Source organism: Glandiceps talaboti, chromosome 11 (assembly GCF_964340395.1).
Source record: "Glandiceps talaboti chromosome 11, keGlaTala1.1, whole genome shotgun sequence".
Lineage (NCBI taxonomy): Eukaryota > Metazoa > Hemichordata > Enteropneusta > Spengelidae > Glandiceps > Glandiceps talaboti.
This window is the reverse complement of record NC_135559.1, coordinates 9,213,758-9,241,620: the sequence shown is the minus strand read 5'-3', so window position 1 is coordinate 9,241,620 and position 27,863 is coordinate 9,213,758. Positions and strand designations below refer to the sequence as shown.

The window sequence follows — 27,863 nt, the reverse complement described above, 5'->3', positions numbered from 1 at the left end:
ATTAATTCAAAATACATTCTTATGAGTAGGCAAAATTTTAATACATATTCGGTGGAAGTAGACCAAGATGTTTTCTTGGAATTTCAATAAAAATGGATGTCATAAGATCTCAACAGAATAATCACGTAATACAGTTTCCCTAAAGTTATATTATATATCCCCAATATCTTGCTAGGCTGTCCCCCCTTTACTACTGTGAGATCCACTCCTCTCATCACAAATACTAGTACACTGATGTAGATGTTTTTAATTACAAACAAGGACTTTATATAGTATATGTTGTTTTTGCTTTTCAAAGTAAAAAACACTAGATACTTTATGAATTAAAAATTAAAAATATAAAAATATAAAAAATATTCCAATTGAAAATTAAACCGTAGTAGTAACCACCCAAACTCACAAAGATACACACCGCCCCCCCCCCCTTACTTACTGAACCCGGCTTAAAGTTCCAGATAACTCTGTACATTTGCGGCGTTCCAATAAGCCCAACACTGATCTGGCGAGAAGCGTCGGAGTAGTTATCGGAGCGCGCATACTAGAGCTACGTTCCAATACTTCTTGGTCATGAACGCCGCTCCATGATTAAAAAAAATGCTCAAAGCGTTACAACTTTTATCAGACTGAAGGACAACTTCCCTACGACGCACAATCAGACACTAAAGTATCACGACACACACGCGAGTTCATAAGGAAGTTCGATCATAAATATGCCACGAGAACGCCAACACGTCTCAGGCCTCCATAGTTTGAACAGTCATGTAAAGTTCGCTTATTAACGTTTCGTGCAATGACTCTTTACAAAAACAGACTCCGGGTTAACGTTAGACAGCTAAAGAGCCAATCTATCCTAATTCTATATCAAGTTAGATTTTTAATAAATGTAAAAAACGGACACATCAAGTTTAACATGTTGGAGTTCTCAAAGAGCATGCTCCAGAGCTACAGATAGGATTAGGAACAGTTTGTCCTTGATAAACACATGTACTAGTCTAGTTCCTATACAGTATCATTACGATTTATACCTTCACTCACACACATGTACAAACTCAATAATGCCAAAAATTTGTTCAAACACTATTTTGTTGTATCTTATTACAATCCAGTGAACTTTTTTTCTCACTGATAATGCCATTTTGAATAGTCAACTTTGCATTTACTGGTTAAGAGACATATAAAGAATAGTTTTCAAAGTTGTGGTATGGAGCAGCTTGTACCATGGCACTACAAGACAAGCGTACCCACATTTCTCTTTCAGTAAACATATATCACTTTATATTTGTAAGTACATGTTAAATAAAAGTTGAGATATACTAAACAATTTGCAGGAAAATAAGAAAATAATCTAAATGTTTTGTGGGAAATGTTTTTCGTAAACATGCAGTTCTTGGACTCCAAAACTACAAGCTTTGTTTTGTTGTACGTAAACTTTACCATTTTATTGTTAATAATATGTATCTACTCTACTATTGGCCATATGGATGAGAATTTGGTATTTATTTTTAATTTATAGGACAATTTTATCATGGCATCCTACTTGAAAAATCGATGCGAAACAACAATTGCCAAGTACAAGATAAATTACACGACTGATAAATGTGTCTGTTTGTTATTGTACGTACAATAACAAACCTTTTAACTCATTTCTTAGCATTTTGCAATGTATCGAGTTACAAACGCAGACTTGGTCTATGTTTATTTTACATTCATTTTTTCAAGTAGGAAGCCATGATAAATTTTTATAAATTAAAAATCCAAAATAAATATCCAATCCTCATCCATATGACCACTTTCCGCAGTGAACGGCTCTATTCCCCGGTAATTATAATCTCTTAAACGGATGTGCAATGTACGAGTCGAATAGTATTAGTATTGTGCGATCAAATATACATGTATTGCATTGGTATTATTCATGATTAGTACATTGATATTTGCATTAATCTTGATGACACGTCCTATGACCCCTGACCCAAGTCACGTGAGGATGTTCCCAACGAAGGAGGAAGTTATGCCGAAGAAGTGCAATCGCGTCTATCCGAGTCATTTGTAAGACTTTGCTCTTGCAGGATTGTCTTGTCGTGTTTTGAGAATTGCGATATGTCTCTAAGTACTGTCAAATAGTTCAAGATGTTGAATAGGTTGATACAAAGGTTACAACGTCCAAATGCGGCTACTCGATTAATGCCACACGATGTTCCGCCGTCTCCCCTGTACGAGGACCCGCCGTCTTGTCGCCACAACAACCCGGAAATTATTAGAAAGCTGAGTGAGGTCTTCAAACAGTGTGCTGTTAACGACTTTTTGAAGAAGGACAAAGCTAAAGCTAAGAAAGAAGATGCCGAACATATGTGGTTTCATGGGAAAATATCAAGAGATACAGCGAACCATTTATTGGAAGAATATGGGAACACAGAAGGGTTGTTTTTGATTCGTGAAAGTTCTACGGTAGACGGAGATTTCGTCTTATCATTAATTCATAATGGACAAGCACAGCACTTCCAAATCCAGTCGTTAACAGATGGCTTTCTGCAAATTGATGAAGGCCCAGTGTTCCAAGGATTAGATCAACTTGTTAAACATTACAAGCAGTCAGCAAATGGACTATCCACAAAGTTAGCGAACTTTTGTAAGGGTACTGCACCGCCTTCCCACTTGAGAAGATTTGGACGAACGACCCCGTTACACAGGTAACCCCTCACACACAGACACAGACGCAGACACACGCATACACAGACACAGATAACAAGGACACACGCATACATTCGTACACTCATTAAATATTGGCCATAAAATAATATCAATATATGATATGACTAATCATAGTATGCTGCTATGCAGAAATGAGAATAGTACACAACTGTAGTTTTACAGGCAAGGCAGGTTTCTATCTTAAATCATATGTACGTAGGTTTGGGTACAGTTACTCTGTAAAGTTTATGATAATTGCTGAATATGTAGTAGACACTAAGACAGTTATAATTCACCTAATCCCTGCAAGCAGATCTCTCATTGCAAAGTGTTATATCCATTTATGTACATGTAAGTCAACTTCCTTAAAGTTAAAGTCAATGAGGTGAAACAAATCATACATACATGTATGGAGAAATTAATAACATTATAATGTTAATAATACTGATTTTTATACAGCAAATTTCCTACTCTGTGCTCGAAGTGCTACACAATTACCTCTGGCAGGGATCTACATGTATACTTGGCACAACAGCACTTTATACTTCCTCAACTCCCTGGACAGCATACAATCCATTGCAGCCTCTACTGTACATAGGATTAAAGCATTCACATTGCAACCTCTATCCTACCAGGTCCCCAATTATACAGCTGGGTTGACTGAGGCCATGGCTCAAATCTTACTCAAGGACTTAAACCATTCAGAAACAAACAGCATTGATTGGGCTTGAACCTGCAACAAATCAGGGGTCATTATAAACATTTTTGAAATAGTGGTCAAAATTAAAATAATTTAGAATCCAATATGGCCACCAAGTACTACAGTACAGTTAACACTATGGGAAAATGAAAGATTGATGATTTCTTTAAAAACAAAACAATGGACCCTAAATTCAGAAGGACCAGAATCAAGTTTCCAAAAATGTATGGCAAAGTTTGGAGAGATTTTTGAAGAACTTGTTTTTCAGTGAAATTCATCTACAAGGCACATTCTACATTAAGCTATAAAAAAGAAGTTGTTAGTGGTATTTGATACAATACTTTCATTTTGACCATAACATTTTGACAAATGTAATTAAACTAACACCCATGCGGTGGAGGTACAAATGAAACTCTTACCCTACAAGTATCTCTTTGAAGTGACAAAAAGGAACATGATGCTGTAATTTTAAAAAACTGAGATTAAAGGGTAGTTTGGATTAGGAATAAAAGTATGGTGTGAAAATATGGCAGAATTACATGTAATATAAATGTTGGCCCATGTCTCCAATGATAAGGCCTAAAAAAAATAATAGTTTGGTTCTGGTTACCCGACCCCACCTAGGCTACATGTACATGTACATGTAGCTTTTTACTGCTGATGCTAAACTTTGTTTTATGTATTTGAGAAAAAAATAATAAAATGCGGAACAAAAACAAACGACACAAAACGATGGAAATAGAGGTAAATAAAGCATTTAGCCGCTTTCACCACATCAGATTGAATGGTATCATGATTTTTTGCTGTAATACTTCCAGATACAAGCAACCCCTTTATTAGGTATTTTAACAATTTTCAGTGAATAGAATGTTGGTTGTCTGATTGAAAAAAATAATACTCCAGTTACAGCTAGTGCAGGTTTAAGAGAACCAGGGACTGAAACCTGGTGTATGACTATGCATATATAAGGGTAGATAAAAAATAATGTTCGAGTTGTTATGGCGGTCTAAGTCTGTGGGTGGTTGGTTGATTATTCAACAAGGAAGTAGAAAGTCAACCATGAAAATCCATATTAGAACACAACGACCACAAATGTAAACACATGTAGCTAAACCTATTTGCACAAACCTGGAATGTCTGCCTTTTCACTTACCTGGGTAGTCGTTCACTTTCATAGCATCCGGACCCTCTCCTGGACCCCATGCATAATCTTTGAGAAACAATTTCAGAGCAAAGATTCACATAAATTTTAGCAAAGAAACTACTGCTACATTATTTGACAAGTTTTGTCTTTTACTACTCAGGCAATTGAGGCCTTGACTTGTTAACATACATGTAGACATACAATGTACAATGTAAACTATAACCATAGTTGCAGCATGTTGATATGTTAAAGCTATTCAATGGACATTCTGTCTGTCAGGTGGCGTTCCTGATGACTTGAGTCTTCCATTCATGATCTCAAAGTTATAAAATTGTTGGGACTGTAGGGACTTCAAATGTTCTCACTATCTTGACCACAGGGAGATTAGATTCACACAACAGAGGAACTGCTATAACCCACTTGGTGTAATCTACCACATCTAACAACAATATTTTTAGTTTGTGTGGACGTAAAGTAAACCAAGATACTGATTGTCAGAGCAAGTATCTCAATCTTGTATAGCTAAAGTTGAAATAACTGTGCAGGCACTAATCATTTTGTTGGCATTGTCGTCAACTGTAGGGTTTTATGGTTGAAGGTAGAAATTTTGCCTATGATACCACCCCAAATGAGTCTGAAACTGGGAGAAATTTGATTTCAACTCATCTGTGCAGGAAGTAGCCTCTGGAGCAGTGCATCATGGGGAGTATTTCAAATCCAACATTGCAGGCTGGATGATTTGGGGCCCTTCGCTACAGATCATCACTACTCAAGTGACTGATATATATGCATGTATTAATTACAACAAACAGGCCTCTAAGCCCACTTTTTATGCGTGGAAGAAATGTACATGTACTGTGTGACTTCCGTGATGGGGTAGTTGGAATCTCATTTCCCCAGACTCTCGTTTGGGGTGGTCTCATAGGCAGAGGCCCCAGTGGCATGAGGCTGGGTAACCAAGACTATTAGATTTCCTATTATGGACTGTGTCCAGTATTTTGAATGAAGTTAGGAACTGTAATATCCACAAATAAACATGCAACTACATGTACCAAGTGGTCCTAATGACTTTAGCATCCACATACATCTACCACCTCTTCATCACAGAATAACTGATCCTACATGTATATCCATCTGTAGACATTTTTGTATGTGAATAAAGTACATTTATCATTCCGTAGGAAACATTAAATTAGTAAATACTGTCTCCTGTGTCTATTATATATCAACCCACTCACACAACTATATATGTGTGTTCATCTAAAAGACTTTATACCGAAACCAGTGTAGGTTGATATTTTCATGAATTAAAAATTTGACCAATTATTATGCGAGACTTACAAAATGTACATGTGCTAAATGTAAAACATGACTTATCACCGAATGTCTTAAGCTGTATAACCAGACTGAGAGAAGGCGGATGTGTATCTGTTTACTGTAGAAATTGTGTTTTGTCAGTACATTTCTACCTTAAATTGAAGTATTTGTAGTCTGTCAATACCCAAAGTGTTATGTTCGTAAGGAAAGAGTATGAGATGAAAAGTGGGCAGAATGTACAATAGGTTATTTTGTTTGATCTAAGGGGTTAGGTTGAAGTAGAAGATACAGAGTTGGCCCACCTAATATTTACATACGTATATCGTTTGAGTGAGTTCTACATGGCAACCATCCTTCATGTTCTAAGCCTTTGAACTGAAGAAAGAATTCTCCAAATTGACTTTAAGAATTCTTGTATACTTTAATACAATGTAGGCCTAAAAAAATAATTGTTTGGTTCCTGTTACCCGACCCCACCCAGCTTTTCACTGCCAACTCTAAACGTTTTTTTTAAACGTATTCAAGAAAAAAATAATAAAATTCCCAAAATTGTGTAGTCTCACGAGAAATAGCAGATGCGGAAACTGACATCAACTTAAAAAGACAAAATAAAACTGTTCTTCCAATCTGTAATGGCTGTACATCTGATGAGAAGAAATAGATACAGAAAAAAATATATGATAAAATAAAAAAGAAAATCTACCTACCCCACCTATTCTAACACTGAGCGTAATCAGAACCACACAATTTTTTTTTACTAGGCCTTAATGTTATTCCCAATATTTTTCTTCATTCAGCCAAGGAAAATACGAGGGGCTTTTTCACTACAAGTCATTATGATTTATATGAGTAGTGACAAAACCCTTAGGTCACGAGTATTTTATGAAGAATATCAAATTGTCAACACAGCAGAACCAATGATGTAGACATGCGTTGTCATGACAAAGAATGACCAGGGTATAAATTCCATATTTTTTGTTCAATTTGGCTTATGCATGGTATAATCAGTGTTAGTGATGTATTATATATAGTCAAGAAGGTCAAAAGCTGGCTGGGGGTTACTGGCCATGTTGTTTAACTTTTGAATGAGGTCATTTTGAACAGCATCAACTAAATTGGTGCAAACTGGTTTAAGTGCATGTTGGGACTGGAGACCAGACTTCAATTCAATTTTTGACCAATTCAAAATTCCACATTGATATATGTCAAACCACATGAAAACATAACCTGAAAGTTGAAGCATTCTCCAACCTGATAGCCTCCACTTCCTTATCATGAAATTTAATAATTATTCAGCTATAAAAACTGTCTTAATCTTTGTTGCAGTCATAAACAGTAATATTTACAAATACATTAAATTATGAAATACCTATAGTTAAGGATTCTCACTAGTTGAGTTGACTCTGAGCCGACTCTAGTCTTACCTAACATGAAAATGCCCCAAATATGAACAGTTAATGTTGACTGAGTCAGGTTAAATTTAGGTCGTACATTTGTACAATTGGGAAGGTGGGGGGTTTAAAGTTGACTTATCTTATGTGTCTGACACAAAAGTTGCAAACATGACATAAACATAAATGATTAAGTAATTCTCTTCTCTCTCAACTCCCTCATCTTCTTTGATGGTAATGTTCAATCCTTTCCAAAATTTGCTGTGGTGGCGCTCTACTTCCTGTGTGTGTGTACCTTGGGGGTATACATGGTATAGGTTACTTGGTTAATCATAGAGCACTGCTGCTTTCCTTGATGTCTGAACAATACGAAAAACATTCCTGATTTACACTTCTACAGATTACCAAGGGACAAAGCTTTTAAGAAATGGTACTATGAGATGATGATACCCCCAATTTGAGCGAGGGCGCTGTATGTATTTTTCAATTTCCTGTTTGCAGTCTGGAATGGCCTACTACAGAGCCTATTTATGGAACATGTTGTCATGCATCATTGCCAAACTCAGTCCATTAATCTCAAGACCAGGTGTTTAGTCATCATAATGTAGTTGGCCTGATCCTTGTGTACACTGGGTTGATATCAATGTATAAACAGTAAAAATAACGATCTGTATGACTTATTTGTCAAAGAACTTCCTTATGGCAAAAATTTATACTCACACAGTCAAAAATTGTTTGGAAATGTAAAAATATAATGCATAACAAAAAAAAATTGTGTGGTTCTGTTTAAGTACTCAAGAAAAAAAAATAGCGAAAATCGTGAAGTCTCGCAAGAAATAGTGTTTGCAAAAACTGACCAACTTAAAAAAAACAATATAACACTCTTCTTCCAATCTGTAATATCTGTACATCTAATGAGAAGAAACCAATAACACAGAGACCACAAGCAATGGAAAACAAAACTACCCTGAACTAGACACACTCACACATGAATAATGATATACGATACTGTAATAAAAAAATCTACCTACTCCACCTATTCTAAAATTGAGCGTAATTGGAACTATACAATTTTTTAAAATACATAAGTGAAAAGCTTATTAACTCAGCTTGCGCCACTTTAATTTAAAAGGGAAAACATCTGATATTGCTGTCTGACAGTCAAGAATTTCTCGAGGCTTCATAGCAGGCAAAACCTCCTTGAAGCTTCACAGCTGGCAAAACCTCCTCAAGGCTTCACAGCCAGCAAAACCTCCTCAAAACGTCAATACATATACCACAAGTACATGTACATTCAGTGCCACCTCTGAATTTGTTCCTGTTATTTTTGTTTCATCACAAGAATGACATGAAATTTCTTTTTGGAATAATGCAAACTTTTAGTATTTGTTATGTCATAATTGAAAGAGTGCACCAATTTCCTTTGGTGTAGAAGACTCTAGCAGCTAAGCCTGTCTACAGACATCTGCTGAGAGTGACTAAAGTATGTTACATAACTCCTACAAACAGCATCTGTGAACTACATGTATATACATGTATATGTAGTTATGTTTCTAGTCTGTCAAAGCACCTAGACAGATTAGCATTGGAATGGCATTATGTGATTGAATAGGACAAGATAAGTGATGATAGTACTAAGACTCTTTCAGACAGAAATCTTTTTGACAATCCAGTGCAATTACATAATTTTAATGTACTGGTATTAGTCACAGTTACCCAGACTCCTCTGGCAACTATTGCCATGTACATGTATCATGTACTGGTATTATGTGTAGTCTCAGTTACCCAGACTCCTCTGGCAACTACATGTACATGTATCACCATGCATGTACATATAAACATGTACTGGTATTAGTCGCAGTTACCCAGACTCCTCTGGCAACTATTGTCATGTACATTATGTACATGTATCATGTACTGGTATTATGTGTAGTCTTTTATGTAGTCTAGTTCCTATACAGTATCGCTATGACTGTGGAAGTATACTTCCATGCTATGACTCACAGTATAGTCAAAGTCCTGACGAAAGGTGTTAATTATGGTTCAACCCCATAGTGAGCGAAGCGCTAAAAGCGCATGTCAATAGTAATAATGGGCTGTCGTCACCGTTCATTAAATATTCATTTGGTACAGCTATTTTGACGTTGTCCAATGTCCAACCAGGACTCCACAGCCAGTCCTTTTAAACTAAATCAGCCAAAGTGGGTATATGTTTCAAGGTGTAGACACAGGATGGGTTGGGGTACTCCCAGAAATTCAACATGTTGTCTAATTAGATTAAAAAATACTTACCTATTTATGATGGCTGTTTATATGAACACCATAGGAAGGAGCACAGGAATGTGTGCTGATTGAAGGACTTTTGAGGGACTGGTTTCTAACCCAGTCTGGTCATCCAGACCATCTTTTATGAAGTCTTTTATGTTTATTATGATTTTGTCTTGTCTTGTCTTGTCTTGTCTTGTCTCATGATGTACATGCACATGTACATTTGTATTGTACTGTATAATAGTGTACTGTAATGAATTGCATTGTACTGTAATATATTGTGCTGTACTGTAATGTATTGTGTTGTGTTGTGTCGTATCATATCGTATCGTATCATATATCATATCATATATATCATATCATATCATATCATATCATATATCATATCATATCATGTCATATCATATCATATATCATATCATATCGTATCACACTGTACTGTTTGTTAGTTGTTCTGCTGATGTTTTTAATATCACCAAGGCACAACATGTCGGTCATTTCAGTCATTAAAGTAATTTCATCTAACCCATATTTTGTATTTCATTAATTTCAGGGCAGTCTTGGAAGGTGATTTATGTTATGCCAAGGAGATTCTGAATGACCCGCTGTGTGTTGATGTCAATGCTAGGAACAGTTCTGGTAGAACAGCTCTACATGATGCAGCATACAATGGTTTGGATGATATAGTTAATGCATTGTTAGATGCTGGAGCTAATGTCAATTGTAAAAGCAGCAGTTTTATAACACCACTACACGTAAGTTATACAAATGTAGTTTTATAACACCACTACATGTAAGTTAGTGTAGTCATCTCAGTACAGTTACTGTCAGTTTTATAACACCACTACATGTAAGTTAGTGTAGTCATCTCAGTACAGTTACTGTCAGTTTTATAACACCACTACATGTAAGTTAGTGTAGTCATCTCAGTACAGTTACTGTCAGTTTTATAACACCACTACATGTAAGTTAGTGTAGTCATCTCAGTACAGTTATATGTGATTACATTTTTGTATTTTACAATTTTCATTTCTTTTAGTTTGCATGTGCAGGAAATCGGCCCTCCACATGTAAATTACTCCTTGGCAAGGGATCGGACCCAACAGCAAGACATCCGACCACTGGCTGGGTACCACTACATGAAGCGGCTCAACGTGGACATGTAGACTGTGTACGGATTTTACTGTCATTTAACGTACCTTGTCATCCAAGAAGTTGTGATGGTGACACCCCCTTGGATCTAGCTGAAAGATATGACAAACTGGAATGTGTACAAGCATTAGGTGAGGATTTACTTGACTATCAGTCAAGTGACAGCCAAAGTGGGAATTACGTTTCAAGGTGTAGACACAGGATGGGTTGGGGTACTCCCAGAAATTTCAACATGTTGTCTAATTAGATTAAAAAATACTTACCTATTTATGATGGCTTTTTTTGCAGGAATTGTGGCAAAGTTGGATTAATTTTCCCAATTGTTCATTTAGACCTACATAGACATAGACTATTATCCGCAATAATTTCTTTATTCAGCTAAAATATATTTGTGACATCAGGGTTTTGGCTGTTTTTGACTCATAGTGACAAGGCCCCTTAGGTCACTATCTAAATAACGTCGTATTTTCCACCATTTTGCTGACAGGGAAACACAGACCTGCTCCAGCAAGAACAAATTCAATGGAATGGTTACATGGAGAAGTTGACAGAGGAGAGGCTGCAGAAATGATAGATAAATTCAACAAACAAGATGGCCGGTTCCTGATCAGAACAAGTGTAAACAAAGCTGGGGCTTATGTTCTGACAATGTGCATGTACAAGACCATCTTTAACTTTGAAATAGGCACTCATGTAAGTTGTGAACGACGTGTAAATTTGTCAGATGCCAACAGAGTTGGAGCATTAGACAATAGTCGCTTTTCCGGTTCCAAGATGCGTTGTGTGAGAGGACATCGCTTTTGTTGTTACATTTAGTCTTGTTTTGTCTTTGCTATGTTTGAAATAACGCTTTGATTGTGAAATGATCGAAAGACATGTTGACCTCTTTGATTATGACAAAGACTTAATGCCATCAATGACAGAGAGGGATTTTATGGGTGAACCCAGGGCATGGTCAGGTGACAACCATTCCCCTGAGTAGAGCATGCACTTCAGTGCGTACACAATACATGGCATTGTATGTATCTTGGAACCGGCAACAGGGCTATCATACATACTTCAGTGAGTACATAACACAAATAAATTGAAACTAAAAAAACATAGTTTTAGTGACAACTAACTTTGATATTTTTGAAAATTTTTGATGGAAAGAAAACTTTATGATATCAAAAGCCACTATCATTTATAGCATTCATATCAAGTGTAAAAGTAGACTGTTTCATTTACTTTAATTATCAGCCTGGTTCCATGGTCACTATGAATGTAATCAATCTAAGTACAACCAGTGACAAGCAAGCATTTACAAGCAGAACTTGTTACAAACAGGGAAAGTTAATACATGAATTGGATTAATAACATTTGGCACAGAATGTAGTAATTAAAGAAACTTTAAAATTACAATTCATGGTTTGATATAAACAGTTTTATGGCCTCTTTATATCTACATGAAATGCCAAAGGAACTTGAAATTTGTTTGTGAATGGGAATTATTATGCAAAGAAGCCATAGAACCATTCCTATCAAACCGTGAAATGTAATACAAGTTGCAGTAGTTCCAACATGCTGTGATAAATTTTTTAAAATTCATTTAGTTGCTTTCCCTGGTTGTAACAAGTTTTGCTTGTCAATGCTTCCCAGTCACTGGTTGTAATGTTAGCAATGCACAGCAAGTAAGTAGTCAGTGAAATTGTTCACATTTCACTGAGAAATACAACTCTGGTAATTGAGATATTGGTTCACTAAGGAAGATACAAACTGAAATTATTGTTGTTTGATATGGTAGATTACACAAGTGGATGCTAGTGGTTCCTCTGTTGTATGAATCTAATCACCCTGTGATCTAGATAGTGTAAACATTGGAAGTCTCAAAACAGTACACTGCAAGTTTATGGAACTAGCTTACAGATCGCCACCCTCCTGAGACTTTTTAACCAACATTCACCTAATAGCTTATCACTGTTGTACCAACATGTTGTGACAATAGTTTTAGTTTGTGTTTGTCTTGGTAAACTGAAGCCTCGATTACCAGAGTAATAGATGCGATCACAGCTGTAATGCTAACATTCAAGTCTGTTGGGTTTTCTGTAGCTTTCAATATTGTTTACAAATTGACTACATGAGAAAGGCCACATACAAAATGTACCAGGCTTATATTCAAAGCCATTGAAACAGTATTTATACTTGTTATGTATGCTATAAATAAGTGTACCACACAGTGGAATCACTTTACTTCGGTGTTATGGTTTGTAAAGGAGTGTGGCACAGTGGAATCACTTTACTTGGGTGTTATGGGTTGTAAATGAGTGTGACACAGTGGAATCACTTTACTTGGGTGTTATGGGTTGTAAAGGAGTGTGGCACAGTGGAATCACTTTACTTGGGTGTTATGGGTTGTAAAGGAGTGTGGCACAGTGGAATCACTTTACTTGGGTGTTATGGGTTGTAAAGGAGTGTGGCACAGTGGAATCACTTTACTTGGGTGTTATGGGTTGTAAAGGAGTGTGGCACAGTGGAATCACTTTACTTGGGTGTTATGGGTTGTAAATGAGTGTGGCACACTGGAATCACTTTACTTGGGTGTTATGGGTTGTAAATGAGTTTGACCCAGCGGAATCACTGTACTCGGGTGTTATGGGTTGTAAACGTATGTGACAAAGTGGAATCACTTTACTTGGGTGTTATGGAATGTAAATAAGTGTGGCACACAATAAAATGACTTTACTTGGGTATTATGGGTTGTAAAGGAGTGTGACACAATGAAATGACTTTACTTGGGTGTTATGGGTTGTAAATGAGTGTGACAGTGGAATCACTTTTAATACTTGGGTGTGTTATGGGTTGTAAACAAGTGTGACAGAGGAATCACTTGGGTGTTATGAGTTGTAAACGAGTGTGACACAGTGCAATCACTTTAGTTGGGTGTTATGAGTTGTAAATGAGTGTGACACAGTGGAACCACTTTACTTGGGTGTTATGGGTTGTAAACGAGTGTGACACAATGCAATCACTTTAGTTGGCTGTTATGAGTTGTAAATGAGTGTGACAGTGCAATCACTTTAGTTGGCTGTTATTGGTTTTAAATAAGTGTGACACAGTGCAATCACTTTATTGGGGTGTTATGAGTTGTAAATGAGTGTGACGCAGTGGAACCACTTTACTTGGGTGTTATGAGTTGTATAATGTTCAGTGTATATTGGAAGTTTTATCAATCTTTCAACAAAGTTTTGTCACCATGAATGCTATCATTTACATTTTGTAATATTTGTAATCAGGACATCTACTACGTAATTGATGATGGTCCATACTTTGAGACATTACAACACTTAGTAGAACACTACACAAGATATGATGACGGACTACCAGGAAAACTTGAACAACCAGTACCACCCAAAAAACCACTACCCAAACTAACACCTCCATCTATGAAGAGATTTGAAAGAAATACTGATTTGGAAAACAGGCCACCGGTAAGTTAGAATAGAAGTTTTCCCTAGGAGTTAGTTCTCCAGAAAGCGTGTGGATTTGGAATGACAAAGGTTACAATATACACGCAGTTCAACTTTTAGCATTATGTTTTTAGCAGTCTTGGATGACAGTGCTCATCAGAAGTTGAAATGTGTGTGTGTTGTAACTTCAGTGTTCATGTGCTGAGCATCATCGGTGTGCATATGTGATGGGATGTTTGAAACAAGAGTTTGACACTAAAATTCACCAGTTGTAAATTCGTAATAGGGAACGTGCAAACCCGCCATGTTGAATGTTGCATCATGGGAAATGTGATAATAAATACTAATAAATTGGTATTGTAAACAATACTGTTACATTGTTTGCAACCATGAATGGTCAATTCATAGTTTACCCTGACTATTTTGTGGGAGGTTTTTTTATCGGTAGCTCCAGATTAGGTATTACGATAACCACAGATAATCCCATAGTCCTTTGCATCTGAGCATGCTCAGTCTGGATTGCAAGTTCCCTATAGAGTTGGAAAACAACAAGATAAGTGTATCCTCAACAACTGTAATTTAAGGGCTACGCATCCTGTACTCCACCCCCCCCCCCCCCCCCCCCCCCCCCCCCATAATTTCCACATATGGGCCCCATTTCAATAGTTTTGGTTTCATGGATTTGACCACATTTCCCATTTTCAATTCTCATCTGTTGGACATTTGGATAATTATTACATATGCCAAAAAATATCTCAAATTGTAGATATCTGGTTTGTTGACTTTCACCACAGGAAGTGACTGCAGACCATTGCTGTGGGAGGAGACCTCAAGGGGGACTGGTGTTTTCACTTACACCACCTTAGGTTTGAGGTCATGACCTTTTTTGGGTCATCATGGCCTCAGTTGCAAATGGGCAAGGTTGTCAGTCATCGAAATATTGGAAGACTCTGATATTTTATTGCACTGTCAGTTGATGAAATTAACTTTTGTGAAAAATTCTCAGAATTTTCTAGTAGCAAAATATCAAAGTTCGGTGACGATTGTTGCCAAACATCATCACGAAATTTCAACAAGTTTTGGTGACTTTTACTGCAAGAAGTGCTGTAGTTCATAAAGTCTCTGAATGTTCTAGTAGGGAAACATCAAAATTGACAATAATCACAACCATTTGTCTAATCTCTTTCCTAGCCACCAGTACCTGTACAGGATCTATCACCAACACCACCACCACCAACATCACCACCACCACCACCACCAACAACAAAACCACAAATAAGACCACGCCCACAGCAGGAAAGCCTTCCTCCCAAACCACAAGTCAAACCTAAACCACAGCGTAAGATATCAAGGGAAGAGACAGCAAGTAAGATTTACGAAGAACCTATGGGAAAGAGACTTGTACATATTAAGAGAGAACAAATAGAAGTCGGTAAGAAATGTTTGAGAGTTAATAAGGGATTTTTACGTCTCTTTGTAGATCACGAGATATGCAAATATGTCTAGCAACAACGGTTGTCAAACATGTGATCGCGGTCGAGCTTTCATCTTGGTCATGTGCGATGATCATGTGTGATGATGACATTGAGAACAATAGTGTTGCTAAGTGTGTGACACTTTCAGCTTGACCACCCTGATATAAAATGATAAAAGTGTGTTAAAAAACTTTTCTTATGAGTCGCCATATAGTTAGGGGAAAAGAACCCCTATGTTGTTGTTATAAATAGATAAGAACCCCTAAGTTGTTGTTGACATACACAGATAAGAATGCCAAGTTATTGCTGCATGTGGATAAGAACCCCTAAGACATTGTTATAAATAGATAAGAACCCCTAAGTTGTTGTTACTATACATAGATATTGTTACATGTAGATATACGAACTTGTAAGTTATTGTACACAGATAAGAACCCCTAAGTTATTGCTGATGTACACCTACAGGAACCTCTAAATTAGTATTGATGTTCACAGATAATAACTCCTAAGTGGTTATTTTGTACACAGGTCAGGAACTAGGTGAGGGGGAGTTTGGTGCAGTTCTAGAAGGAATTTGGACCAATCAACATGGAGTACGGAGTCAGGTTGCACTCAAAACACTACACAAAGAACATATACAGCATGGAACACCTGAATTTCTGCGTGAAGCAGAGATAATGGTGGGTTTAAACCATCCATGTATTGTCAAACTACATGGTATTGTGGATGGCCCACCTATGATGATGGTAAGTAGCACTGTTTTCAGGTCAAAGTTCAAATCATCCTTGTATTGTCTTTGTCATCACCATCGTCGGCAGCGATGATGATAATGATGATGATGACGATGACGATGGTGAAGATTATGGTGGTTGTGGTGGTGGTAACAATGATGCCAGCACATTATGTTACCATTTTGAGAAAATGTTGACAACATTTCAAATTCTTGGTAGACATCTCCATGCATTCCTGATTGACACCTGTTTGTTTTCTCTCCTCAACATAAAGGTACAAGAGTTAGTATCCATGGGTAGTTTACTAGACTACTTACTAGATCATTCCGATGAGATCATTGAGATTGACTTCAAGACCTGGGCTGCTCAGATAGCCTGGGGTATGGTGTATCTAGAAGAGAAGGGTTTTGTACATAGAGATTTGGCCACAAGAAATATACTCCTGGTAGATAGATGTCAGGTATGTATCCAACATATTTAGTGAAATATTGTGTAAAAGGACTCTACTTCTACAAATGTGTTGCAGAATCTTGGTAAATTTGTTTATAAAGCTATGGATGTGAGAAAAGAATTTTAAATGAACGCTTGATAATACTTGATAAGGTTATAAGTTTCTACAACATTTTACAACCTGTTATACTGTATTCTGTTTTTCATTAAGTTATGTAATTGTCATTTTGGCGTATGGCCTAACGACGAATAAACAATCTCTACATCAATCTGTAAAAGGACTTTTTTACTTCGATATTAGACTTGCTTATAAGTTAACAGGCTCTTTCATTTTGGCCTGTTGGCCGAAAGACAAATAAACAATCTATACTTCAATCTGTAAAAGGACTTTTTTACTTCGATATTAGACTTGCTTATAAGTTAACAGGCTCTTTCATTTTGGCCTGTGGCCGAAAGACAAATAAACAATCTATACTTCAATCTGTAAAAGGAGTTTTTTACTTCGATATTAGACTTGCTTATAAGTTAACAGGCTCTTTTCAGTCTTTCTTTAGATAAATCAACTTTTTGAAAACACAACTGTGTTGTATGAGATAATAACCTGAATGAGGGACTGTGAAACAGTTGGGTGAATGTGAAAGCCCAGTTTTTTTGGGACTAATACCGGTAAATGCAAAACAGTTGGGTGAATGTGAAAGCCCAGTTTTTTTGGGACTAATACCGGTAAATGCGAAACAGTTGGGTGAATGTGAAAGCCCAGTTTTTTTGGGACTAATACCGGTAAATGGGGAAAATATGAAGAACAATATTATCCTGACATGATGTGGTTTGATAAAAAGGGTTGACAAGTCTTTCATCTATGTTTAAAACTTTACTTACCGACATTTCGACCCCACTGAGAGGTCTTCTTCAGGGTCTAAAAACAATGATATGAATGAAAGAGAATGAGTAAATGAAACCAATAAATCGAATGAGTGAAATAAACTGTGGGATCAAAATGTGAGCGAACGACATAAATAAGGACTTGTTGACTCGATTTTTACCAGTCTCAAGTTTCACATCTCCCAATTCAGGTTGATTGTCATTTTAGTTGGACTGGCTGTGGTTATAATGATTGTCTCTCATTTGTTCTAAAATTTGCATATGTCATAGGATTATTTAGATGAAAAACAATTCATAAAATTTTCTGTATAATTTGACAGAGCAAAATAAGTGATTTTGGATTGTCCAGAGCAGTGGGTCAAAACAGTGATTATTACAAAGCAACACGTGGAGGAAGATGGCCTGTGAAATGGTGAGTATGCATAACTCCACACTGAGTGAAATAGCATTTGAAAACCACCATGTTTTCACAGAGTATGTAAATTTAATTCATGAGAAATTTATAGGCTGTGTGAATATTTTATCACTTTATTAGTCCCAATAATATGGTTTTCAAGCAGTATCAATTCATTACAACATAATGGAATGGGTAGGCTGGGTAGACAAAAAGATTTGACTTTAAGGTTATGTTATCACTCAGTAGCTGCAACTAGAACGTTATTTGAATCTGTTTTGTTAGATGTAATGACTTATAATCATCATATTATACATCCTGAACAGTATAGAATCACCTGTGGGTACACATAAGAGATTTGTTGTATTTTTAAATGCTTTTATTTGTTCATGTGTGTATTTGTCAGGTTGTCTTTTTAAAGTCTTACTTGTTTTAAAATGCTGTTTTTTTATGTATAGTTTTTATCTATGGGATGTTTATGAGCGTGTTTGCGTTCTTTTTTTTCCCGAAATAAAGTTAAATTATAATAATAATAATAATAATAATAATAATAATATGGTCAAGTCTAAATATAATCAATCAGATTAATTTTCAGGGTCGCACCCTAAAATCAGCACTCCCAACAAGATTACAATTTCAACCTGTTACTGTAGTACTTATGGATACAATCTAATTAACATGTACAGTGTCTAATTCTTGGTATTTAAAACTTTTCACTTCATATATTATTAGTTGTCTGATTGAAAAGTCAATACTCCAGCTATGTCCACACCTAGAAATCTACGGAAACGGTTTTTATAGTTACTTGGTAAAAAGGTCAAAGAGAACAGTTTCATGTGCTGATACAGAAATATGCAGTTATGTGGTTGCTAGGGAACATAGTGTTGCATCAACAGAAATAATTCTTAAATTATAAATGAATGAATATTCCTGTCTTTTGTAGGTATGCACCAGAGTCTATCTACTATGGTAATTTTTCACATGCCAGTGACGTCTGGAGTTATGGTGTTACGTTATGGGAAATGTATTCATATGGTGACCAACCCTATGGTGACATGATGGGTGCCCAGGTAAGTTAAAATCAACAAAGTGAACTCCTTAAGACGTGCAAGAAAAGTAGTAGTTTTGGGTCAACAAAATGTACTCCCTATGTCACACATGAAAAGTCCTAGTGATGGGCGTTTGCATGATTTGTAATTAGCAAACGTACTCTATGATACTCAAGAAATGTACCATTCAAGAAAAGGACTAGTAATGTTTGCATGATTTCAAATGAACACAATGTACTCCCTCTTACAGTTTTAACACAGAGACAAATAAAAAAAAAAAGCTTTCGCTCTAGATTTAAACTTGTCACTACACCACCTACGGATAATATTGACCACTAATTAACAGACACACTGTCTTTTTTATAAGTAACTGACAAATATTTAGTGAATATATCTTTGATTACTTGATGAGAAAAAGTATCCCAGCTGCAGCTAGTGCTGCTTTAAGAATTGTATAATTAAAAAAAAAAGTATAAAAAGAAGTAAATTTCAAAGTTACTGAAATGTAGATGTTTCTAGGAAGTATGCAGTAAGTATGGAGAAGTTTCACATCAAAAGAGGGCTTAAATTACTTGACTCTTACCACTGCAGTCAGGGTTTCAAGCCCTGATCTGGGTTTGATTAATTTTGCCATGTTTTAGGAATGATTGCACACTGTCACACAAGCTCAATAAACAAGTTTTGTTTGTTTAGAGGGGATGGGGTCTGGTGTCAATGCGATTGCTGAACTTGATTTTCGCACTTCTAACTAAATTTTGAAAACTTTCTTGCCGTCAATGACAGCAGGTCCTGTCTCTGAAATTTTTGACTGCACGCTTCAGTCTTTGTCAACAGATTGACCCACTATTCACTACATGTGACTTTATGGACACGTGAGCCTTTACCAACACAGATGACTTTCCATTTGAAGTCAATGATATTTTTATTTTTATTTCTCTTGTAGGTGATCCAACTACTGGAGTGTGGAAGTCGTTTACAACAACCTGAAAACTGCCCTGATAAGACATATGAGATAATGAGAAAATGTTGGTCTATGGAGAAAAAGCAGAGACCTACGTTTGCTGAACTGAATGCTATCTTTACCCAAGATCCTGAATATGCTCCTCTGTATGCTACACGAGTACCCGGGTATAGTCTGAAACATAAAGCTCAATAGTTTGGCAGACAGGATGAATTTCTTTTGCTTACTAAGACCCCAAATATGCTCCTCTATATGCTGCATAAGTATCTGGGTATAGTTAGAAACATAAAGCTCATTAGTTTGGCAGACAGGGAGAATTTACCGAGTTTTGCATCTAGAAAGTACAGCTGTACAGGAAGTGATGTCACAGTCTAGCCAGAGTCTCACATAACACAGAGTATTGCAGTTAATGGCTGTAGATAGAGACTGCAACTATGTGTGATGCCAACTGTTATGACTAAGTTAAGTACTTTCAGGTAGCATTGGCAGTTTGTTGGCATGAGTTGTTGTGATGGATGCTATGCTAGCTAGCTAGATTGTGAAGTCACTTCACCTTATGCTAGCAGCTATATTGTGAAGTCACTTCACCTCATGCTAGCTAGCTAGATTGTGACGTCACTTCACCTTAATACCTCTGCTTTGTGGGGACAGTAGCCTTATCTAGACGGCAAGAAAAATCCTATCTGAGTTAGTATTCAGGATAGATTGAGACCCATGTAGATGACAATTTGTCCTAACCAGTCCTGAAACTGTCCTGACTTAGGACACCTTCAAGAAGTTTCCTAAAACTCTCCTGACCTTGTCCTATGTGCTGTGTGGAAACATTCTGTCCTGAAAGCCTCCTAACTCCGGAAGTAGATCTGTGGATTTTGCAGTTTTCTTTTGACCATATTTTGTTGTTTCAGTTGATAATTGTTGCTCTTGTCTCATCTTATGTAAAAGAAACCAAAAAAAAGTGAGTGTCAAAATAAAGTGTTCTCAATGACACATTGAATGCAAAAGGCCAACTTTTGACAAGCAAATAACCTATGACATCTCATTATGTCACATTTGTATATTTTGAGGAGCAGATCAGGATGGGTTCAGGAAAGATTGCACGATATCTACGCCATAACCTTCCTGCATATAGACACAAAGCTATCCTATCTCAGGTAGGACTTGGGACTGCCTCAGATAGGACGTCCTATGTCTAGATAGGGTTGTTGTCTTAACTCTGTTTTGGACAAGATTGATGGAGATATGTTTCTTGTCAATTATTACTAAGATTAAAATCTTAATTGTTGGTTACCTTTATTATTCAAGTAGAGATCCTCCTCCCCTCCTTGTGAGCTATTTTGTAAAATGGTCATGTATATTCTAAGAATAGGGATTAGCAGGGCTCCTTAAGTTTGTAAAAATTATAACTGATCTATATATATATTGTTTATGTAATACAGAAAACTAAAGCTATCAATATCATTCACAGAATGGTACCTATAGTTCCTTCATATTTGCATCCCATAATTTTCCTATGTTTTTTGTTTGAAATTCCAGAACTTTCAAAGATTTCCCAGGAATATATGATTACTGGTTGTAGATGGCAACAAATTACAAATAACATAGGAAAACTATGGCATACACATATCATTTTCCAGTTCCAGGAACTGTTTGAAATTCCAGTAAAGATTTCCTGGGAAATATGATCACTGGTTGTGCATGGCAACAAACTGCAGTTCACGGAACTCCTGCACAGTGATATATATGTAATGATCAGTTTATAGCATGTTTGAAGTATCCATAGTTCAACAAGTGACCTTTGTGGTGTCAAGTTAAAATGACTTCAGTTTGTGAGATGTACCACAACAAATTTGACTCCGGAAATGCTTGAAAAGTCTTGGGAATAACTCGAAAATCCTGGAAATTCGAAAGGTCAGGAATTGAATCCTAAATGTAGTAATGTTTGTTTTATCTTTAATATCTGTAGAGTCATTAGTTTACATAGGATTATAATTTTCTTCTGGACCCTATTTTTTTTCTATATTAATAAATCTGTCAGATAACTTGTTCCTTTTGTGGGGGCATTTTATTCAGACATACATTTTAATCTGAACTATGTTAAAGCAGTTGATGATGATTTGCATACCAGCTCAAACATGAACCTAGCATCAAGGAAATGGCAGATATCATGTGTAGATAGATAAATAGATAGATAGATAGATAGAGCTAGAAAGGTCACTATATTTTGACAAATAGGCCATTCCAGACTGCAAACAGGAAATTGAGAAATTCAGAAAATACAGCGCCCTCGCTCAAATTGGGGGTATCATCACCTTGTAGTACCGTTTCTTAAGAGCTTTGTCCCTTGGTGTTCTGTAGAAGTGTAAATCAGGGATGTTTTTTTGTATTGTTCAAACATCGAAGAAAGCAGCAGTGCTCTATGATTAACCAAGCAACCTATACCATGTATACCCCCAAGGTACACACAGTCAGGAAGTAGAACACCACCATGGCAAATTTTGGAAAGGTCTATTGGAAAGGGTTTTGATATATCAGTTCTGAAACATATGATAGTCAGCAAGTATTCATTGCATTAAAGTTTATGTTTCTGACATATTTATCCATATATTCATAGCCTATACACCCATGACATATTTGGTTTGTTAGGGACATCCACACAATGTAGCACAAGCTAAAACATGAACTTCGTTTAGACCAAAACCTCCCCCTCCCCCTCCCCTAAATGAACATTCACAAGTGTGACATCAACATGTACAGTGTAAACCATGGTGAAAATTGTAGCGGTCACACCACTATGACCTGTACAAAGTAAAACATGGTAAACACATTGAAATACTAACTGGAAACCAAGCACTGTATTCCACATTAGCAGTAAATCTCAATCAACTTATCAACATGTAAATACAGACCCTGCTTTAAAAATTTGGTTAAAAGTGTGAAAAGAAAGTTCAGCGATTGCATTGACATTAGACTTCTTCCCATCACTAAATGAATAAAGTTCGTGTATTGAGCTTGTGTGACGTGTGATCGTCCCCTGATTAGACATTTATATCAATCAGTGTGTTTATATACTAGTTATTTAGTAGGTATCGTCAAGAAAGCAAATAAAACATTGGTACTCAGGAGTTTAGTATGAACATAGAACAGCTTATCTGATGACCATAGTTGATAACAAGTTTAACGTTTCGGTCACATTGCTCAAATATTTAAAATAATTTAGTTGGGTAATACCTTATACATATACATGTATACATACCCTTTGATAAAAACAAATGTGTTGTAAATGGTTGCCATAGAGGGCGCTATACAATGGTCAAGATGAAAGGGAAGAGGAAAAATGTCCGATGTATGTAGGCAAGTTTCTTTCCCGACATTGAGTATTGAAGCACTTAATGAAATAACCCAGAATACACGGATTTATGGTTTAGAACAGATTACCAGATACTTATAAATGTACAACTAATGTCTGATATTTCCTTGTCTCAAAATTACATTTTTAGGTTTCGTCAGTCATGATCCAAAAGTTAAATTTATGCATGAAGTAAATATATGGTTGAATGTTGTATGACTGATATTTTTTCTCATAACCATGGAATTCAAGATGAGATTTGTTGTTTGATAGATTTATTGACAAAACTCACAAGATTAATCAGAAATTTAAGTGCTAAAGTAAATACTAGTAATAGAGAGTTTTAGTGGTAATATAGTGATGATTGTGGTATTAATAGTGGCACTGGTTGTCATAGTAACTCCATGTACATATGGTTGTCATAGTAACTCCATATACCCATTGTCATAGTAACTATATACACAAGGTTGTCATAGTAACTCTATGTACACATGGTTGTTATGGTACCTCCATGTACACATGGTTATTATACTCCATGTACTCATGGTAGTCATAGTAACTATGTACTCACATTGTCATAATTTTTTCAGATAGATGTCAATGTGGTTATAAAGTCCAGTGCTGTAATGGTAATATTGTTACTTGTTAACAGTCTTACAAAAGCGGAAACTGAGTTTTTCAGATAAGATAGACACAAACGAAAACTTCATGTCAATGTCAACGATTGAATGGACAGGGTTTAATATGTACTCACAGTAGGGTGGCATTTTCAATGACATCCATCATCTTGCAGATGTGGTCACAGGTGTATAATTTTGATGACTTCCAGTGTATCGTGATTACAAGGTGATTATATCCACTCAACAACAGCACCACTATCACCCACTTATGTAATCCACCACATCGAACAACAATAGTTTCAGTTTGTGTTGATCTTAGTAAGCTGATAGTTGAGTTTCCGCAGTAGTATATTGATAGAAGTACATTTGTCATGTCTCTATAGTAAGTCCTCATGCTGGATGTGAGGAGACATGTTATGGAATGTTTAAAGGGGAACACCACCCCGGGAAATGAGACATTTTCATAAACTATGGATTCTGGAGAGTCATTTTATGATTTAGTTTTTACATCACCTACAATTACCGGTATTTGCAATTTCAGAGAAACATCAAGTTGATCTTGTGGCTTTGTAGGGTATCGTTTGCCATGGGCCATTGCATCATGGGAGTCAGCAGAAATAATATATTCATGTATGCACACTGAATATTCATGAGTCCTGAGTGCTTATACCCTTCAGTGTAAAAAATCTTATGAATAGTTGTTATGCAACTTGATGTTGATAAGGTTAAAATCATGAACTGACTCTCCAGAACCCATAGTTTACACCTAGAGTGGTGTTCCCCTGTAATTTAAAAGTGTTAATTGTATTTTAACCCGTATAATAACCTTCTGTATCAACTAGAAAAATAATCAAGAGGATCTCACTTTGATACTTTCAGTACGTGAATAATGTTTGCGCTTGTATGATAATATAAATGACAAAGATTATATGTAAAAAAAGAATTAGCCAAAATGCAGTAACAGAGTATAGCAAACAAACAGCTTATCAAAAAAGGATGGATATAGCATATGAATATGAAACATGATGTTTGAATATACAATACGAAAGAAATGAAAAAAATGATCCTAAAAATGTTCATTTTCAGAATTGTATATCAGGTGTCCTTTTAAAATTTTTGTTTCTCGTGACCTGACTCTACTGGTAGTATATATACTAGATGAACCAGATGAAAAATTTAAAAAAAGAATAAATATCCCCTATGGCTGGATAAAAGACCGATCATTGGTGGTGACTTCACTTATGTGTATCTGGACAAAAATGACCATTTAGTGCTGAAATTCAAATTGCTTTTTTTCTACCAAACCACAGTGACCGTAGAGATTCAATTAAGCATCATGTTTTTTTTATGTCTCACAGTTTTTGGTTGCAAATAACATAAAATTTAAATACAAACACTGATAGTGCTCAAGTACGTAAAGTGATACATTTTATCTCACTGTGAACACAAATCGATGTCATTGTCGGATGAAACAAGAAAGATTCAAAGAGAAGTGTATTTGTGTTCACAGTGAGATCAAATGTAATATTTCATGTGTGTGCACGCTATCAGTACCTGTAGTTTATTTTTGTAATTCATGACCCTGTGTAATAGAAAATCTCATTTGAATCTCAAGGATCTTGAAATCAGCACATTTTTTTTTTCAAAATCACTCAGAGAAATGGCACTGCCACCGACAGTTCGTGTTGTCAACACAATCCTCTGTGTGTACATTTGTTTGTTTTGTTTTTTTATTTCTCCAGTGTGTGCAGCTCCCAATGTAATGCTCATCCTGATTGGCTGCTCAAATGCGTGAGATTCAAACAAGATTTTCTATTACACAGGGTCAGATATGGGAAGGTGGCAATCAATCGGAACAAAACAAATGACTCAAAATTATGGAAATAGAGGTAAATAAAGACATCTAGCCGCTTTCACCACATCAGATTTTAATCAGATTGCCAACTAACCAACCCATACAACAGGTTTGATGAGAAACAAAAAAATAAAAAGAATGACCCTCAGTGAGTGATGTCTAAACCAGTGAATTGTTAATTTTTGTTCAATTTTATTTAGATTCAAGATAGGGCAGTATGTTACTTTATACTTGCATTTACTTTTCTGTATAAGTTCATAAAAAATGGAAAACGTTTGTTGTTTAAAGTGGCCATATGGATAAAAAATAGAATGTACATTTGATTTTTAGTTAAACCTGTACTAGCTGCAACTGGGATATACATTTTTTTCATTAAATAACCAAAGATATATTCACAAAAAATCGGTCAACTACTTGAAAGACATTGTATCATAATCTGCTAATAGGGAACTTGCAAACCCACCATGTTGAATGTTGCATCATGGGAAATGTGACAATAAATACTAATCAATTAGTATTGTAAACAATGTTGATACATCGTTTGTAATCACACAAATAATCAATTCATAATTACCCTGACCATTGTGGGAGGTTTATTTTATCAGTAGCTCCAGATTACGTATTATGATAACCACAAATAATCCCATAGTCCTTTGCATTTGAGCATGCTCAGTCTGGATTGCAAGTTCCCTATTAGTGGTCAATCTTATCTGTAGGTAGTGTAGTGGCATGTCTAAATCTTGAGCACAAGCTAGGTTTTGAATGTCACCAAGTTAAAACTACTGGTGCCTGTAGCTGTAGTATCATTTTTCATTCAGACAACCACGATATATTCACTGAAAATTGTTAACATGCCAATAATTAGACACTGTACATATTAAGTGGTCGATTTATCTATTAGCAGTAAAGAATCAGGTTGAAATTGTGATTGCCAGTGAGGGCGCTGATTTTTAGGTGTGGACCCAAAAATAAATTTAATTTGATTTATTAAGTATACAGCTACAAAAATATATTCATTCACTGGTGATTTTAAACTTTTCATGGTGTATGGTATTACAACTAAGTTATTGTACCTAACAAAACATTTTCAAATAATGTTCCAATTCCAGCTAGTTAGACATTTTTTTTTCGTTCTTTTTCTACTTGAAAGAGCAATGTGATTTTTTGTGAAACAAAATAGAGTCAGTGAGTGTTTGAAACTTTGTAACTCATCAATCATGGAACAGTACAAAAAGTGTGTAAAAAATCTGTTCATGTATCATATGTTCAGGAAATGATCCGTAAACAAATTTTTTTGAATTTCTTTATATTTCTGTAGTAATTGAGTTACTAATATGGACTTGGCTTATGTTTCAGATTATTTTTTCATAATAATAATAATAACAATTATAATAAACTGAATTTATAATGAGCCTGTTCTCTGAAGAGCTTATGTAGAAAAACGTAGAGTTATGTCACCATGTGAGTTTGAAAAATAGAAACCCATATGGCCACTTTAATGCGAATTCAAACCAGATTGTTTGAAAAAATTGATCATGATTTTCTTTTTCAATGACAGAGAAATGAAGATTTGCATTCAATAGAGTATTGGTAGTTTTTCAATTCTTATTCTCATTTCAAGACATTTTTTCATCATATCAATATACATGTATATGCAGTTGAACAATTTTTGACTTTGTTGAAGTACCTTTACTATTTACATACAGTATTCCTTTTGTTACATTTAATTACTGGTATATACCAAAAATTATGTGAAAATGTTAATTTGTTATACTAGATAAATGCAAATAAATCAATTAAATCAATAAAATTCTGAACTATAGCTTTTATACATGATACTTCCCTTAATTGGCAAATTGATTTTGCCAAACTATATGAAATTTGAAATTTGCATACTTAAGATATTGCCTAATTACCGAAAACTATAAATTATGTACATAAATCAGTAAGTTCACATCAACAAGCCTTCTAAGTCATGTGTACTTTGAAATTAT

The 27,863-nt window shown here is 35.7% G+C and overlaps 1 protein-coding gene across 1 annotated transcript; it reads left to right on the top strand.

The window, feature by feature from the left end:
• Window positions 1–2,000: 2,000 nt before the first annotated feature.
• Window positions 2,001–27,625, top strand: LOC144442820 (tyrosine-protein kinase HTK16-like). The gene is made up of 11 exons (XM_078132193.1): window positions 2,001–2,687; window positions 10,062–10,263; window positions 10,548–10,791; window positions 11,148–11,353; window positions 13,933–14,127; window positions 15,298–15,538; window positions 16,110–16,327; window positions 16,587–16,772; window positions 17,965–18,056; window positions 18,982–19,108; window positions 20,031–27,625. Exons 1-11 carry the CDS (start codon window positions 2,128–2,130, stop codon window positions 20,241–20,243), a joined length of 2,484 nt encoding a protein of 827 aa, XP_077988319.1. The 5' UTR covers window positions 2,001–2,127; the 3' UTR covers window positions 20,244–27,625.
• The last annotated feature ends 238 nt before the right edge of the window (window positions 27,626–27,863 follow it).

Excerpts from the sequence above, each read along its gene's own strand:
- LOC144442820 (XM_078132193.1), top strand. The coding sequence starts at position 2,128 with ATGTTGAATAGGTTGATACAAAGGTTACAACGTCCAAATGCGGCTACT. Across the intron at positions 2,688-10,061 it reads CGAACGACCCCGTTACACAG|GGCAGTCTTGGAAGGTGATT; the intron begins GTAACCCCTCAC and ends CATTAATTTCAG. Across the intron at positions 10,792-11,147 it reads GGAATGTGTACAAGCATTAG|GGAAACACAGACCTGCTCCA; the intron begins GTGAGGATTTAC and ends TTTTGCTGACAG.